This window comes from Indicator indicator, chromosome 3 (genome assembly GCF_027791375.1).
Source record: "Indicator indicator isolate 239-I01 chromosome 3, UM_Iind_1.1, whole genome shotgun sequence".
In the NCBI taxonomy this organism is placed as follows: Eukaryota; Metazoa; Chordata; class Aves; order Piciformes; family Indicatoridae; genus Indicator; species Indicator indicator.
In genome coordinates this window covers 42,007,847-42,025,633 of record NC_072012.1, presented here as the reverse complement: position 1 = coordinate 42,025,633, position 17,787 = coordinate 42,007,847, and the positions used below count along the sequence as shown (strand labels likewise).

Here is a 17,787-nt window from a genome sequence, read left to right as displayed (position 1 = left end):
CTTTCCATTTGCCTTGTGAAGCCAAAAATTCTTAATGCAACAGTATGCACTTTAAAGTAAACAGTGTATTAATGGGTATGACTTTTCTATCACTGAACTAGTTCTGTGCTGCTAAAGATTATGATTATAGATTTGTGATTTGAAAAATACTTAAACTCATTATAATTGGAATAGTGAATTGTAACGAAAACCATATACTTCTGCACCAAATACCTACCTTACATTACATCCAGATACATGGTGTTTTGAGCTACAAGAGGAAATTGGCTGGTATTTCATAACACTAATAAATAATATGTAACAAATGTATGATTTTACAAATGTTTAAGTTACAGTAAAGGCACTTCAAAGGACCAATTCCTTGTCAAATCTGGATTTTATCTCTCCTCCTTTTAAACATTTATTTTGATTTAAAATCCTCAAATAAAAAAAAAACCCAAACAACAAAATAAAAAACAACCCCAGAATTTTAACTTGAAGTTCTAATTCTGGCTCCAAAATAAACCAAGAAATAAAAATAAAATCAGCTAAGCAAATGAAGAAACTACCTTTAAGTGCTCCAAGAGCTGGCAACAGGTTTCGTGCTTCCCAAAAATAACTAGAGCATCACCAGGGAGAAACTAACACACACACAAAAAAAGGCAAAAAACCCCAAACCAAATCAAAAAACCACAAAAGGGTGGGGTTGAGGGGAAAAAAGAAAAGAAGGAAGCCTTGCTGCCTTGATTTGAAAGACAGACTCCCTAGGCAAAAGGGACTGTTAAGCTTTGGTTTTGACATTGTAACTGTATTGCCTAAGCAATGGGGGAAGGAGAGATTACTTCTCAGCCGGAGGTCTGGTCAAGTAATTTTTCACACAGTCATAGATACAATGTACTTTTTATTTACTAGGCATTCACACACAGAGTACAGTAGACTGCAGTTAAATACATGGATTTCAACTGTTTAAGAGTGAGAGTTGGGGCTACTCACAATTGGTAGAGGCACAAGTGACACTTCACCCCTTAGGAAAAATCACTTCTGATAAATGCAGTATTTAACTGGAAGATATTGTATAAGATATTTAATATTTATGTCACTTTTTTAATATTCAACATCGTCATGTTTGATCACAAAATGCATGTTTGGAAAAATATTTTAAATTTGAATGAATTGTTAGAATAAGGCTCTTCAATTTCCCCAGCTTGCATTAAAGATGAGTGATCTCTGGTTTCAAGCACTTGAAAGATGCTTCGTTATCTGTTCAAGTGAAATAATTCCATTTTTTTCTATATTTACCAATTGGTGTTTTTTTTTTTTTTACCCAGTTGTGTACAACAACAAAAAAAAAAAGATTACACATAAAGTTTGTGACTGGAATACGAAAGCTCTTTTAGAGTTTTATCCCATTCTTTATTAAGTAAACTTCTTATTTGGACTATAAAGGTGAAATCCCTAAAAAACCGAGATACCTCTTTTACTAAGCCTCTGCAGATTCAAACACACTTATCAGACTGAACTCTCACAAATCTTGTAGCACTAAGACACAGAAGTTCCTAATAACTGATCTATGGCTATAATCACTATGACAACCATCATAGCTAAAACAATTTGGTGGTCTCAAATCACATATCACATATGCTGCTATAGTGTCTTAGCATTCATAAATAAAGAAAAACCTGACCACCATAAATTTAAGTAGTTTATGTATTTTTTGTTGTTGTTGTCCATCTAAATTCAGCCAGGACAATAATAACAACAATGTATTTTTAGCATAATAAACTCTAAACAAAGTCTCTATATATTTTCTTACAATGATCAACATTCTTTATAGTATCCATTCTACTGAGGACTAAGAGTTACCAAACATTCTTAACTGTGTTTCATTTCCTGCTTTACAATACCTACACTACATGAAATAGTGACTAGTAACAATTCACAAACTGAATATTGTCGAACAAATCAAAATCCTTAAGAGTTATAAAACATCAAAATTTGTTTATGTCACACTGAGGTGATTAAATTAAAAAACTGGTTTAAGGTATATTGCTTACTTTCTGTTGTTCATGTTGTTATAATTATTTGATAGAGAGGGAGAGATCTTTGGTAAAGTTGAAAAATTGGATGCACCTGGGGACCTTTAAAATATGAAAACAGTAAATTAGATAAAGATGCTGAGATATTAAAAACTAACAAACGAACAATGCATACAAACAAGCATTAAAAAGAAATATTTTTTTTAAGTGGGTGAAGTACTAAAAACGTCCAGGAAATGAAGCCCTCAGAATCCATCTGTTAAAACTTCAAATGACTCACAATACTTTAAACATTGGTGTCATGAAGAAACAGAGCAACCAAGCAAATAAAAAATATCGCAGGGCGCTGTGCTAAAAAAAATTGTTTTCAGTTTATAGTATGCCTACAGATATTTTGATGTTCTAAAACCTAAAGTTTCTAACATGGAAAGTTAATGAATTTTTCATTGAACCATAAGTGGATGTTGAGACAAGATACAAAAAGTAGTAAGATCCATAGTTCAAGATTAGTTTAACAGCAGCAGGAAACCATTGAATTAAAAGTCTTATTAATACTGTTCAAAAAACCCCAAGATAATTATGCACAATACCAAGTAAACTTCAAAACACTTTTTTTTGCCACAAGTAATACTATTGTCAGTCACCCCCATTGTTTAAGACTATCTTTAAATATAAGAATACTGATAATTTTAATCCACAGACCCTCTGAATGTAGCAATTGGATACAACTGTCTTGCAGTGTACTTTTCTTTTTCTGATCAAATCTCACAGATCACCATGGTAAAGGCTCTGAATACTCAAAGGAATTTATGCACTTTCATGTTTTTGTGGGCCCTATGCAACTCCAACTGCTTTGCAGAAAGCTCCAGCTGTCACTGGAAAGCTTTGAAATACATATCACAGTATTAGAAGAAGAAATTCTGCATGCCTCTGCAAGAAGATAAACATTTTTACACAGGGAATTTTCCGAAGTATATTTTCACATTTATTTTCCACTTTTTGTTAATAAATATTTTCCAAAAGATATCACCATGAGAAGAAAATTGTATTTTTTTAAAGTATTCTGACCAACAGTCATAAAGCTTTCCTGTAGATTTCCTTTATCAACCAAAATCCTCTTCTTTGAATATTATCTTCATAGAAGTAAAATAGTGTCCACAAGAAAGATATAAAATTGAAGTCAGTTTAACCCTAAAGACAAAAGTTAAATTACGCACATTCACGTAATTATTTTAGAAGAAGCAATCTAAATGATTTTGAATAGAAATTGAACTATTCAAAATAAAGCTTTTATATAATATAAGCCAAATTCAAATGCAACACTTTTTTAAATTTAAAAGCTCAATGTATAATTGTTGTCTAAAAATAAAAGAAACCAGAATCTGCTACACAAATAAAGGTCTGGTTTTCACCAAAACTTAAAAATAAGTTAATGTGTTTCAGAGCAGATTCAGTGAGACTTGGACAGACTGGAGAGTGGGGCAAAGAGGAACCTAATGAGGTTCAACAAGGATGACTGCAGAGTCCTGCACCTGGGAAGGAATAATAAAACCGCACCAGAAAAGGTTAGGAGGAGATCTGCTAGGGAGCAGCCCATGGAGAAGGACCTGGGAGTCCTGGTGGACAACAAGTTACCCTTGTGACAGCAATGTGCCCTTGTGGCCAAGAAGGCCAATGGGATCCTGGAACACTGCATCCAGTTCTGGGCTTCCCAGTTCAAGAGGGACAGGATCTACTTGAGAGAGTTCAGCGGAGGGCTACAAGGATGAATAAGGGACTGGAACGCTGCCTTATGAGGAAAGGCTGAGAGACCTGGGGCTGTTTAGTCTGGAGAGGAGAAGATTGAGAAGGGATCTATTAAACATATACAAATATCTGAGGGCTGGGTGTCAGGAAAGAAAGGACAGCCTCTTCTCACTTGTGCCCTGGGATAGGACAAGGGGCAATGCATGTAAACTACAGCACAGGAAGAACCTCAACATGAGGAAGAACTTCTTTACTGTAAGGGTCATGGAGCACTGGAACAGGCTCCCAGAGAGGTTGTGGAGTCCTGGAGACTTTCAAGACCTGTCTGGGTATGTTCCTGTATGACCTGTGCCAGATTCTATGATCCTGCTCTGGCAGGGGGGCTGGACTTGAAGATCTCTAGAGGTCCCTTCCAACCCCTAACATCCTGTGTTCCTGTGAGATGACAGTCAGACTCTTGGATAGCATTTTCTATCAAATACAAAGTGATAATAACAGATAACACAGTAAAAGAACCCTACTACTATGAGGTGTGCAGCCTTTCTGTTAGCTTGTGGCTGCTTACACTGCTAAATCCTGTGTACAGAGAAGAACAGAATTCATTTGCAGAAATCCCTCACCCATCATTTAAAAAAGAAATATAAAGGAAAAAAAAAGTGCAACAAAAGCTCAATAATGTTTCAAACACAAGGTTCTAAGTTATCATTCTTTTAGTAGAATACTAACTTCAGCACGTATTAATGGCAAACACCACAAAAAGATGTCCAACGAATACAACTACTTGCTTGACAAAAATAATCCGTTTTGAAGTCTGGTTGTGAAAAAGACCTAATAATCAGTAAATAGCCTTGTTTCTCAAATGCAGGGGAAGAGTGAACCGAATTCTCAACATAGCTAGAACATCAGGAACTATGAAACTGGTAACTTTGAAAGGTAAATTTCTACGATTTAAACAAAATCTACAAATAATTTTATTATACATCAGCATTTTAACAGTACAGCAAAAGAGAGCTTAAGCCCCAAATTTTAGTGCAGTCCTATGCCAAAACAGACAATAATTCACATCAGATACTGACATCCCTATACACTTCACTAACTCTACATAAACTGCTCTGTAACTCCTGTACTGATCCACGGAAGAGACAAATACAGACATCACCAAAGTTCATGGGCATCTGCTATAGATTGCCTGGATCGGGATAGAAAAAAAGAGCCGACAGAGCTTCTTTGGACAACTGGAAGAAGAGTAACATCCAGAGGCCCTAGCCCTTATGGGTGACTTGAACTATTGTGATACCTGATGGGGGGACAACACAGCAGCATACAAGCAATCCACAAAGGTTCTAGAGTATATCTCTGACAGCTTCTTAACACAGGTGATTTAGGATTCAAGAAGGAGAGGTGCTGAACTAGATCTTACACTTACACTCCTACAAGCAGGAATTAGTTTGGGATGTGAAGGTTGTGGCCTTGGCTAAAATGACCAGAAGACAGCACAAGGAAGACATAGGCTGCTGCTAAGTGGGGCAGAGACCCTGGTGACAAAGAACATGGAAAAGGTTGAAGTACTCTATGCCTCCTGTGTGTCAGTCTTTACCAGTAAGACTAGTTTTCAGAAAACCCATGCCACTGAAATAAAAATCTGGAGCGAGGCTGACTTAATCCAAGTGGAGAACAATCATGTGAGGGAGCATCTAAACTCACTAGGCCTGATGGGAGGGTGCTGTTTGATGTTACTGGGATGGTACTGAATGCTTGGGCCCAGATGACTGTGACCAGTGGCACAAAGTCCACTTGGAGGCCAGTCACCAGTAGTAAACTCCGAAGGTCTCTAATATCTTTATTAATGACCAGAACATCAGGACAAAGTGCACCCTCTGTGAGGGATGACAAAATTGGAAGGAGGGGCCATATGGAAAGCAGCTTGGCAAAAAAGCACCTGGGATCCTGCTGAACAAAAAAAAAAAAAGAAGAACATGAGCCAACAATGTACCCTTGTGGCCAAAGCAGCTGACAGTCTCCTGGGCTGCACTGAGAAGAGCATTGCTAGCACTGCCAAGACACCTCCTGGACTGCTGGGTTCACTTCTGGGCTTCCTAGACAGGAATATACTGAAGCAAGTCCAGTGAGAGGCCACAAAGGTGTGGAGAGGTTGAGAGACCTGGGACCATTCAGCCCAGAGATGAGAAGGCCCCAGAGCAATCTTATCAATCTGTGTAAATACCCAATGGGAGGAAATGAAGATGGAGCAAGACCTTTCTCAGTGGTGCCCACTCAAAGAAGAAAGGCCATGGGCATAAATTACAATTAATGAAATTTCACCTGAAAGTAAGATATGCTCACATAAAACCTGAAAGTGATAAGCTGTCACTTATTTTTACAGTTAGGGGAGTCAAAAACCAGAATGTCTGTGCAGTCTCCAGGCCTGGAGGTAGTCAAAACGTACCTGAACATGGTCCTGGGCAACCTGCTCCAGTTGCCCCTGCTTTGAGTAGGGGACTGGATGATATTAACTCCAAAGAACCTGCTATCCTCAAGGACTCTGATTCTGTGAAAGTGTGGTTATAATCAGGGTAGCACACAATTTAGTATTACAAGGCAAGCTTTAATATGTTTAATCTACTTCTGTTTAGACTATTCTCTTCTTCCAAAACCCAAATAATTCAGGTAATCATACTTCTATGGGGATTGTGCATGAAAGGCAGGTATTTTAACATTCAGCAATCAAAAAAATTCTAATGTTCAGGGCAGGCATTTGTTAAAAGAGTTTCTCAACACTGCATTACCTGATAGTAATAAATGTTTGCTAAACTAACTCGAAAGCATCTGTTGTACATTACCAATATTTGATTTTCACCCACAGGGGCTCAAATGCATGGCTACCTCAGTCTAAAAGTTATTATGCATCAGCAAATGGCAGTCCAGCCCTTAACTGTCAGCCAACCTCTGACAGCTCTTGTTTTTACAATTTAAGGCATGGGAGTAAGTTTCCACTTAGCTGTACTATCCACAATTATCTTTCTTACAGAAAATTCAGTAGAAAGGTACATCTGTTTTCACATCAAGTGCTTCAGGGGAAAAAAAGAAATAGATTTTTTAAAAAATTAAATCTCTTGGTTAGAGATGGTACTATTTACTTCAGTAGGCAGACACAGTTTTTCTTTTGAAGACTCATGGATATTTTTTCCTAAAAACCTTGGATAAGCAAGCATTAATCAAAAAAAAAGCTGGCTAGGCATTTTTTATTCTTTTTTTTTTTTTCCTCTCTTGAAAACTTTGTGAGATCTTGCTCAGGAACAGAAAAGAATCAAGTAAAAGCCTTCAGCGCTTTTTCAAGAAAAAAATGCATATATTTTTGAAGTAGAAAAAGAATTGGGTAAAAAATTACCATGTGACAAATATTGGACAAAACCACTCATTATTACAAGAAGAAAAAACTGTGAATGTGTCCAGTCAAATTTTTGTATGGCCAAGAAGAATTCTAACGTATTCCTTCTTACATGCAAAACCTGTTAAAGTTCACAGCAGACCCTCTGTAAATTATGCAAACTAACAAGCTATTTGCTTGGGATGATTTATTCCACAGTGAATTTTAAAGAACAAATAAAATACCAGAATTAAATCAGATGTATACTGATGGATTTATTAAAAATTCTTTAGATCTTTTACCATATATTGAAGCATTGTTGAAGACTATGATGGATCAGGAGATTTAATACTTATTTATAAAGTTTTCTAACAAAACAGCAAAAAATATTTCTCTAAAATTAGTAAGAAATAAGACTCTAGTTCATAGTTTCTCTGTATATTTCTCAAACTTGCTTTTATATTTGCAGATAAACAGGTAACAACTTATCAACAGAAAAGTAACAGAAACCTTGTCCTGGCTGTTCATTTAGTAATTTGTGGAATTTCAAAACTTAAATTTTAAAACTCCAAGTTTTACAATCACAGATTGCATGAAACATTTGAATTGCCGCACACCTAATTTTATTTTGTAGCACAGGTGTTTAAGTTACTTGAACTACAACTTTAGATTTTTTTTTTTAATATCTTAGATTGTAACACCCACTGCATGATAAAAAAATTGCATTCGAATAGGATTGTTTGGTTTTCTGCCTGTGGAATAACCTCCCAGAGAATTAAAAAAAAAAAAAATAGCCTGCAAACAGATCAGAAGTCCTCATACAAGACTTGGGATCAGCAGCAGCTAAGCTATCAAAGCCAACTGGGATGTCCATGTTTGGGTGAGTTTGTTACATGTATGACATTTAGGAGACAGTTATTCACAGAAAAACTAGTGTAACAATTTTCTGCTGAGATGCCTATTAATGCTGACCAATATCTGTTTTGGCAGCTTATGACAGTAAAGACATTATAGAAGTCACTATGAGCTTCCTAGAAAAAAATTTCACAGAAGCCAAGCTTCTTGAGCAACAAACATCCCAATATCTGATACAAACAGAACCTCTCTTGAAGTTCAGTCAAAGGAAATGGAAAGGCCTGCCCTTGGGGAGCAATAACCCCAGGCACCAGTACACACTAGGATGGGGTGGGAGTTGCAGAGGCAAAACACCTTTGTAGTGCTGGGCTGTCTTCAGAGCTCCTCAGTATCAAAGAGACAGGGATGTACTGGGGCAGGTCCAACATGAGGGCAAAGGTGATAAAGGATCACAGCATCTGACCTATGTCAAGTGGCAGAGGACTGGGATTGTTCAGCCTGGAGAAGAGAATGCCCCAGAGTGATCTTATCAACGTGTACAAACACCCAATAGGAAGGAATGAAGAAGATGGAGCAAGACAGTGGTGCTCACTGAAAGGAGAAAAGGAAATGGGCGTAAACTGAAGCACAGGCAATTCTGTTTAGACATCAAACTGTGGAATTAAGTTTTCCAGGGAGGTTATGCGGACTCCATCCTTGAAGATGCTCAAAACTTGAGTAGACACAATCTAAATCAACCTGCTCTAGGTGACTCTCCTTTGAGTAGGTGGGTTGCAGCAGTCCCCAGAGGTACCTTCCAACCTCAACTATTCTATGATTCCGTGAAAAACATGGCTGATATTCTGAAATGATCCTGTCTTTTTCAAGCATTGTAAAATTTTTTACTTTCCAATATTCTGTATTCTGACCTTTTAAAATATGGTATTTTATTCCCTGGCCTCAGAATTTATGTTTACCATTTGATTTGTACTCTTCTAAAACAAGCACTACAAAGCACACAGCAGGGACCGGTGTGAGATCACTCTGTGACCAATAACAGGAATGTAGGAAGGAATCTGGATGTGCACTGTGATTACAATCCAATGCTTATGTATTCCGCACAGAAAACTCAAAAGCAGGTGTTTCATATTTCTACCCCTTTAAACATTTATTAGATTTTTTCTTATAAAGTTTTAAACAGATGTAAAAACCTGTCCCCATTACTGCTTGCTGGTAGTTTCTATTGGAACCCACTCTATTTTGCAAACCTTCCACTATTGCAATGCATTTGAATACCAAATTTCCATCAATCTTTCTGAGAGCTGTCAAACCTCAAAAACATTCCCCAGGCTTCACAAAAAAGCTATTCGTCCTCATTTGCTAGTTTACTTAAGGCCTCCTCATACACCAGTATTCTCAATTACCATTTTACTCGTCCTCAGATCAGATGTTTTCCAGGAGATATTCTTTAATTTATATACTGCTCCTCAATGCCTTCCATAAAGTAGAATGCAAATTTAGCAGAATAAAAGCAGGAACCATCACCAAGAATATCTTCCTACAAAAGCTTCCAAAAGAATACATGACATCCAGTTATCTAAATTATTTTAACCTTCAAAATCTACATCTAAAATTTGACTCAGAATTTACATTTCTAATAGATGCTTTTTGAGTTCAGAGATTAAACTTCTAGTATTTTGCATCCTATTTTTGCTGCTCTGCAGTTTCAATTCTTTGTGTCAAAACATCTTGCTAAACAAGACTATACTGTTCATACTAAACTTAAATTGAACTCAGACTTTATAAGCAACTTGATATAAACTAGGTCTCCTAATAAAAGTGCTTGAGATAAACCATCAAAGATTAAAGAAATTCTGTCTTTCAAATGGTAAGCAATGATACTGTAAGAATGTTTTAAAAGAACAGTGAATCTCAATTACAGGAATGCAGAATAACCAAAGGAATAAAAGGAACTTAAAAGAACACTTTATGGAAGTCATGCTCAAGAATCAGCCCCCCAAATGGAAAAAAACACAGTTAATTATTTGTATGGCTGAGATCCTGCTAGTTTTCTAGTAACTTGTTCCTGCTGTTCTTCAAAACTTACAGAGCATGATTTAGAATCAGGAAACAATATTAAAAAAGATTTATCCATCTAATCGAAAAAACCCACACTCAAATCATTCTACTCACTCACTGCTCTCAAGGTACTGCTGATAATGACAGCAAGGAGAATAGGAAAGTAACATCTACTCTCTCAATTGATGACAGCCCATCAAAGAACAAAAGCAGTATGCTGATAATGTTGACTGCAGTTTAATTAATCTTTATGTGCAAATGGTATTAGATGTAAGAAAAACACTGAAAAACCGTCTGTGTTCATGGAACAGATACTTAATATTTTGAAACAGAAATCTAAATAAACCAGACTAAATTTTTATACTATGGGATTTTTTTCCCTAGCTTTAAGCAGGATAATGTATATTGCTGGCTGAAATCAACAAAATTAAGCAACATATATGCAAGAATTCACAATTATGATGTCCTGTTCTACAATGTGCAGCACCTATAACAAATGCACTATTTGGCCTGTTTTCAGCTAAAAGACCTGAAAATAGATTTAAAAAATAAAATATCACTTTCAAAAGTGGTGCTTTTGAAAAGCAAAAAATAAGGTGTGAAAATATTTTAAGCTATAGTGGACAATATGACTTAAATTCACAACTTACTTAGGAGTTGAAGGACCTCTTGGCCATGTGCCATCCTCATTCTTCTGCTCTATCACCAGTACCTACCATAAAAAAGTGTAATAAGAAAACTGAAATACAAATATCAGTAGATTGCTTTCCATTCCAATCTTTTTAATGTATTTGCTGACATGATCAAGATGAAAATTCCTGATATTTTCTTACAATTTCCTAAGGTTCAAGAATATTACATTCAATTACACAACTCCTTCCTCTTGCTCTAGTCACTTTTTTCTCCCCACGTCTTAATTTGTGCATCTTTGGGCAAGCCACAATATTTCTTAAGCCTCAACCACTCATGGCTACAATAGCAAGACCTTACCTCTCAAAGAGGTCAGATGACCTGCAATATTTAAACATCATCTATGAATCCATAGAAATCACACACCCATACAACAGCCCTGTTAAGGAAGGGATACTCCTGAAGAATTTTGCCTCACACAGAGCACAGTTTGGTAAAAATAAAAAAACACCCCAACCCAAACTATTTTCTGTCTTGATAGCCTTAAAACAATACCTGTCTGATTACTCCTGCATTTTTTGCAAAAGCATTCACATAATGTTAATTTTGCAATGGGACATGGATAATGAAATTAATTGCATTCAGGTTGTTATTGGTAGAAATGAGAACATAGAACACTCAGTCCTAAACACAGGAATCAGATACCATTTGAAATGTCATTGGGTGTTTGAAGTATCTGCCCTATGCTGGCAGATATGACACAGGACCTACAAAAAGCTCATGCCTTTCTGGATTGACTGCTGACATAACCTGATCATTTGAGACAGCAATTAGACTCAAATATTTAAAATTAATCTAACTTAATTTTCAAGGCAACTAATTGTACAAAACTGTACACTGATGTCTCAAGACACTACTTAGCTGCCATGCTATGCCTGTACATGTCTACACAGCAACATACATTGACTTAATGTACTTATGCTCAAAACCTCGTCACACTGCCACTTGAAGATGTCATCACATTATCAGTCTGAATACACTACAACATGACACTGAAAACCAGCCTGCTATCATGATGAGCTTTCTAACTGGGAAACAGCAGTCAGCTGTCTTTCGTCATGAATGCTGTAAAACAGATTCAGCTGTATTTCCCTCTTCTCAGAGACTACTATTTAAATGGAAGATTTAAATTTAAATGTTCGATGAAATCCCTAAAGGTTCAATTCAGAAACCAACTGATAAATTCCAAACATTCATTTACTCCATCACACACACAGTTTAGAATTACACAGTAAAAAATAACTATTAGGTTGGAGAAACTAACAGTCAGAATAACTATTATTAGATTAGGAGGCTCAGCAAGAAAAGTAACAACATTGTGTGTGTCAGCAAGTGCAACTGACCAAACACACATGGTGTACCATGACATTTACATTTTCAGAAACCATGGTTAAACTCAGATTTGAACAATATTTGTTTTGCTAAAAGTACAGATGTCACCTAGAGATCTTTTTATGGCTATATTACACCATGCTTGCCTCATAGTTAATGTTTCACTGGGATAGAGGCAATTTTCAAGTTATGTCTTTGGTGCAAATCTTTTAAGGGAGATGTGGGTTCTCCCAGCAGGACCCCTGCATTGTTAAAATTACCTGTGTGAGGGTTTGAGCGCAAGCATCATGAAACTAAAGGGCACGACAGTTCAAGCTGTTATTTTGGTGCACTATTACTTACCTTCCAATGCCAGGAAAGAAAACTGAAGCATAGCATAAATATTGCTGGTAAGTAGGTTAGAATGAAGTATTTCAAGGCAAAATGAAATACTTAATATAATCTCACCTACTGCCATCAAATTTCATCCATTCACATTTGTAGCACAACAGCATGAACTACCGCTGGTGAAAAAAAATCCAACTATTTGAAGACTAAAGAATCAAGGTAAATCTTGAAGTTATCTTAATGATAAAATTGCTCAGTATGCTTTTATATTTGTTTAATAGCCAATATTTTTTCTTTATAGGTATCTGGAAAGTTAAAGAAATTATCTTTTAAGAAATCCTCTGAAAGAGACATTTAAAAGTGATGATATAGTCTCGCTCTGAAGCAGATTTTTAAGTTCTTTTGTCTCTGTAGTACTTATCTGAAATATTTAAATTTTTCCTTAATGTCTTTCTGTAATCTGGACAGAGAAATGTGACTGGAAGGCATTAATCTGTTAGAGTACTGAAAAAGTTCTTCAACTTATGGGTTTTAATATGGGTACATGTCCCAGCCCTACCAATACTTTTTTATTTCAGGTTTTACCAAATTCCAGTCAGCAATGTTATGTTCATTTACTTTTATCTCACCAGGAGAGTTAAATTAATTTTTAATCCTGAAAATACACTCAAAGATTACTTTTATTTTGATGAATTTGTTTTTAAAATCCTCTATCCCTAACATATAATCTATTAGGCAGCAATTTTCATTTAAAAATAAGGAAGATTCATAGGATACAGCTCCACACTCATGAACAAAAAAAATAAGCATATTAAATAAAGAAGTAATATTACACTATACCTGTCCCTGGTATAAACCAGCATCCTGTATGGTACTATCTGGTTTATTCAAAGGTTCAAAAGTATTACTCATGTATTTGTTCCACAATCTGGTCTCTTTTTCACCTGGAATATTGAAGATTTTTCTTATTTCTTTTTCGATTGTATCTGTTTTGAAAGGGAGAGAACACAAGTTTAGCATTTCACTACAAAAACAGTATAAGGCTGAATAAAGTATCAAATTCACCTATGCTTTTCTTATATTTAAAGTGTGAATGGAACTACAGAAATAGCTATGCAATTACATCATGTTTTAGGCAAGCAAGAAGTTGCTAGTTTGCTTGCCTTTAAAATGGAGACACTCATGGGCCTATTTTATTCTGCCCTAAATCTCTTAGCAGAGCACACCAAAAATGACAAGTTCGTAAGTAACAAATGACAGGAGGTACCACACTATTTTCTCAGTGTGGTAACAAGGGAGTGTTGGTGGGAATCAAGACTGGCAGCCAAATCAGGTGCAGGGAGTGCAAAGTAATTGTGTTCCTCTCGCTAAATCAAACCCTTTTTTGTTTTCAATCTTCTGCTACCTATATCCCAGTACAATTATCGAAAATTACAATATATATATTCATCAAGTTTAATTTTCATAGAAATTGAAGACTACTCTGAAAACCCGAAGCTTATGTATTTATTTTAAATGGATCATGAAAGATGTAAAAAGCTCCTACTACCAGCTCCTACTCTACCTGACAGATCTATAAGCGTTACATAATTTTAAGGTAGTATAGCTATTGTCTACAAGTGACATTTCAGGAGTTAGTAATTAACTTCATTCTCCTTATGCAAAAGTAGAGTTTGTGAAAGAGTTCTTTAATTAGAACTCATATGTACAGTGCTGTACCATTAACAACCTAATTTTTTTTTTAATTGGTACACTCATAAAGCGCCAAAGCAGTCAATTCTCCTAACAGCTAACAGAGAAAAAACCCCAAGAGTCAAGAAGTTTATTCTTGATGATCACTGAAATCACAATTATAAAAATGGGCACTGTAGGCTCTTTGAGAGACATTCCCCTGAAGTCTCAGGATAAAACAACAGTGTATTAGCTCTTCTAGCATTCCTCTTTTTACTCAAGATTATTATTTTCCCTTCCATCACATTAAGTATGAAAAGTCGAAATGAGACCTGAAGCCTAAAAGCACTCTGCAAAAACCCAGGCATTGACTTGTGAAATGCATGACAATTGGTCAATGGCATATTTGTAGATACTGTAGATTATTGTAGATATTGTTCAGTTGCAGGCAACTGAATGCAATTTCCTGCTCTACTAGTTAATATACATTTCAGTATGCAAGCAAGTGTTAGACTGGATCATCTGTTTCTGTGATAGAGATGGTACGTAGGCAAGGTAGGTGCCATAAACAAGGCACAAGCTGTTACTTCATTAGTTGGGTTTGGTTTTTTGTTTTAAAGCATGTACTGCCTGAATCAATCCTCAACCACTGACTTTAAATAACTATCTCTGAACATAAGAATGAATTTAGTCAGCAATAACCTTCCAAAAACAACAATCTAGATTCATCAATGACTCCCACTAAGACTTTGCAAAAGGGTTTTTTTCATTATCTTCTTATGCCACGACAATTAATTAGAGCAGTGCATCTCATACTCTCTGCAAGTAACTACTAAGTTACCATTTGTTTTTTTAATTTTTAATATATTCCAGCTTCACAAATAGAAGTATTATGAGAGAGGGGATGTATCAATCCTATCAGATGACTACATATTATTTCCAAGACTCTGGAAAGAGCAGGTTGCACTTAACTACTATGGAAATACGAGACTGTGAAACAACAGTTCTTTTACACACTTCCATGAACATAACCAATGCACACTTTCTAACTCTGCTCCCTACCCCCTAGCAAGTATCCACTGAAGTGCTGTCTTATGATCTAAATGAAAAGTGCCTTTTCCACTATAAATGAAAATGTTACATTGAAATAAGTATGGTCTGAGGCATATTGTGTACAAGGTTCTCCCCTAGAAGTGCTATACACATTCCATGTATGAGATTATTACTATGATGATGTCTTAAAGGGACAGGGAGAACTGCCTTTTAAAGATGCCTCTCATTTCATCAGCTATGTATCCACAACATGAAATAGTTCAGTTTGAGAACTAAAAGTTCTGGACCCCATATAGGATGTATCTTACTTTGCTAAAAATAAACAGCTGTATTATTTTGCAAGACTAAGTACAAGAGTCTTTTTGAGGTGCTAGAGAGCTTCAGTGGATCCTATCACCAAGTACACCCTAGCTACTAAAGGCTAGTGCTATCACAAAAATCAGGCTAAAGGAAACAGTAGTAAAAGGTTCATCTGTACTATGAAAAAGTAGTCCCAGCTTCCTAAAGAAGGGAAAGACTCATCAGAGATCTTAGAATAAACTGTCCTCAAGGGTGGCAAGTGTTACATTCTTGTATTCTGCAATTTGTTAAGATAATTCAGTAGCAGAAGTCCAAAAGTCCATTAGATACAGTGGCAGTGCTATAATCTCCTACAAAATTTATCAACTCACTTTGGGAATTGTTTTATGGCATTTCAGACACAATCTAACTTCTATTTGTCCATAATAAAGGCTACACATAGTCTTTCTGTCATTTTGTGGTTTGTAAAACTCTTGAACCAAGGTAGAAAAGTCCTGCACATTAGCCAATGACTTAGTTTTATCATCCTTTCACATCATTAAGACTCCTAAACAGATCATTAACTCATTTTCACACAGAAGCCCTGATGCTCTCTAGGACTACTGAGAACTAGACTGAAATCCTGTCTGATCTACATCTATTGTCTAGCTCATTTTATTTTTAGAATTAAAACTCACATCCCCAGAAAGTGTTAGTCATCTACCAGTCTCAAAATTAATATACGCTGCATCCAAGGCGAGAGTCATCAATTGTAGGAGATTCCCATGAAGGTTCAAAGAACACAAAGAGTCATTATTAGATCTTCCCTTTATAATCACTTTTCCCTACTTTGTACTATCTTATTGACATACAGCTTAGCTTAGTTCCTATTTGAGTGGAAAAGAACAGGTACTCCAGGAATAACATTTGAAGACTTGTGGGTGAATATTATATTGTGCTTAGAGTACTTAAAGTGCTTCAAATTTGAGTACTGATCTTCTGAGGACAGCAAACAATGTAATCAATGATGGCGGGGACAGTAATTAAAAACTCCTTGAGAAGACCATAGTATTTTATAGCCATTGTCTTCAGTGGGGCAGATAATGACTCTTCTGTTCTACAAATCTTTTGCAACTATTTTTTGAGCTCCACACTACAAGAAGGACATTGAGCTGCTGGAGCGTGTTCAGAGAAGGGCAACAAAGCTGGTGAAAGGGCTAGAGAACAAGTTGTATGAGGAGTGGCTGAAGGAACTGAAGGGGTTGTTTACTCTGGAGAGGAGGCAGCTGAGGGCAGACCTCATTGCTCTCTACAACAGCCTGAAAGGAGGTTGGAGCGAGGTGGGGGTTGGTCTCTCCTTGCAATAAAACAAGAGCAAACAGCTTCAAGTTGCACCAGGGGAAGTTTAGATTTGATATCAGGAAAGAATTATTTACTGAAAAGTAGTCACGCACTGGAATAGGCTGCCCAGGAAGGTGCTGGAATCACTGCTCCTGGAGGTAGGTGTTAAAAAACAGGACATGGTTTAATGGCCATGGTGGTGTTAGGTTGATAGTTGGGCTCAATGACCTCAGAGGTCTTTTCCAACCGAACCAATTCTATGATTCTACAATGAAAATGAATCCCTTACCAGCACATACAATGAAGGATGAAAAATGATCAAGATTCTGTAAGATTCACCTTGCATATTATTTATTGCTATAGTGAGCATCTCTGCTATATATTTAATTAATTCAGGCATTGCCTTAAATATACTTAAGGACAGACTTAAAACCCCACATAATCTTTTTAATGGAAGAAAGAAAAACCTCGGGTACCAGTTATTTTTTCCCTAGTTCTTCTAAGATACAAAGTGCTTGGTGCTCTGCATAAGAGGCTTCAGCTTCAGAAAGGGCATGTTTTTAAGGCTTCCAAGAGCATGTTATCCCATCTCCAGAAAGCAAATAAGGCCAGTGTCTGGAAAGAGGCTGCCAGTGAATCAGACTGTTTCTCATTATCCTTTATGACAACTATATCATAATTGTAATTATCTAAGAAAAAACAAATACACCTCCAAATAAGAGTCCTTCCAAAATGCCTTGCTTCTGATTAGAGAAACAAAGTATCAGAAATTCATCCACTACCTATAATAATGCCATTGATACAATTTAAATTCAGTATAGCAAGTAAACCAGCTTGCACTCATTCCTCAGGGAAAGCTACTGTTAAATTGTTTTTTTTCCCAAGTTTCTGGGTTTGCTTAGAGAATAATTAAGTACATCTTCCCAAGCTAAACTAAATTTCAAGAAGGCCAATTAACATACAACACTGAAGCTTTGTTTCAAGGACAAATTTCATAATTTTAAAGTTTTTATTCTAATAGATGCAGATGATTACTTGTTTAACTTAAAGATT

General features: G+C 36.2%; 1 protein-coding gene across 2 annotated transcripts in view; it reads right to left on the bottom strand.

Annotated features, from left to right (window-relative positions):
• Window positions 1–17,787, bottom strand: part of USP15 (ubiquitin specific peptidase 15) — a 65,236-nt gene that overhangs the window by 22,942 nt on the left and 24,507 nt on the right. The window contains exons 5-7 of one of the 2 annotated variants that reach the window (XM_054399729.1): window positions 13,231–13,376; window positions 10,692–10,753; window positions 2,034–2,117 (exon numbers count right to left, since the gene is read on the bottom strand). In XM_054399729.1, the coding sequence (XP_054255704.1) occupies window positions 2,034–2,117; window positions 10,692–10,753; window positions 13,231–13,376 (292 nt within the window). The remainder of the gene's footprint in view (window positions 1–2,033; window positions 2,118–10,691; window positions 10,754–13,230; window positions 13,377–17,787) is intronic. The other variant, XM_054399730.1, reaches the window with a different exon arrangement.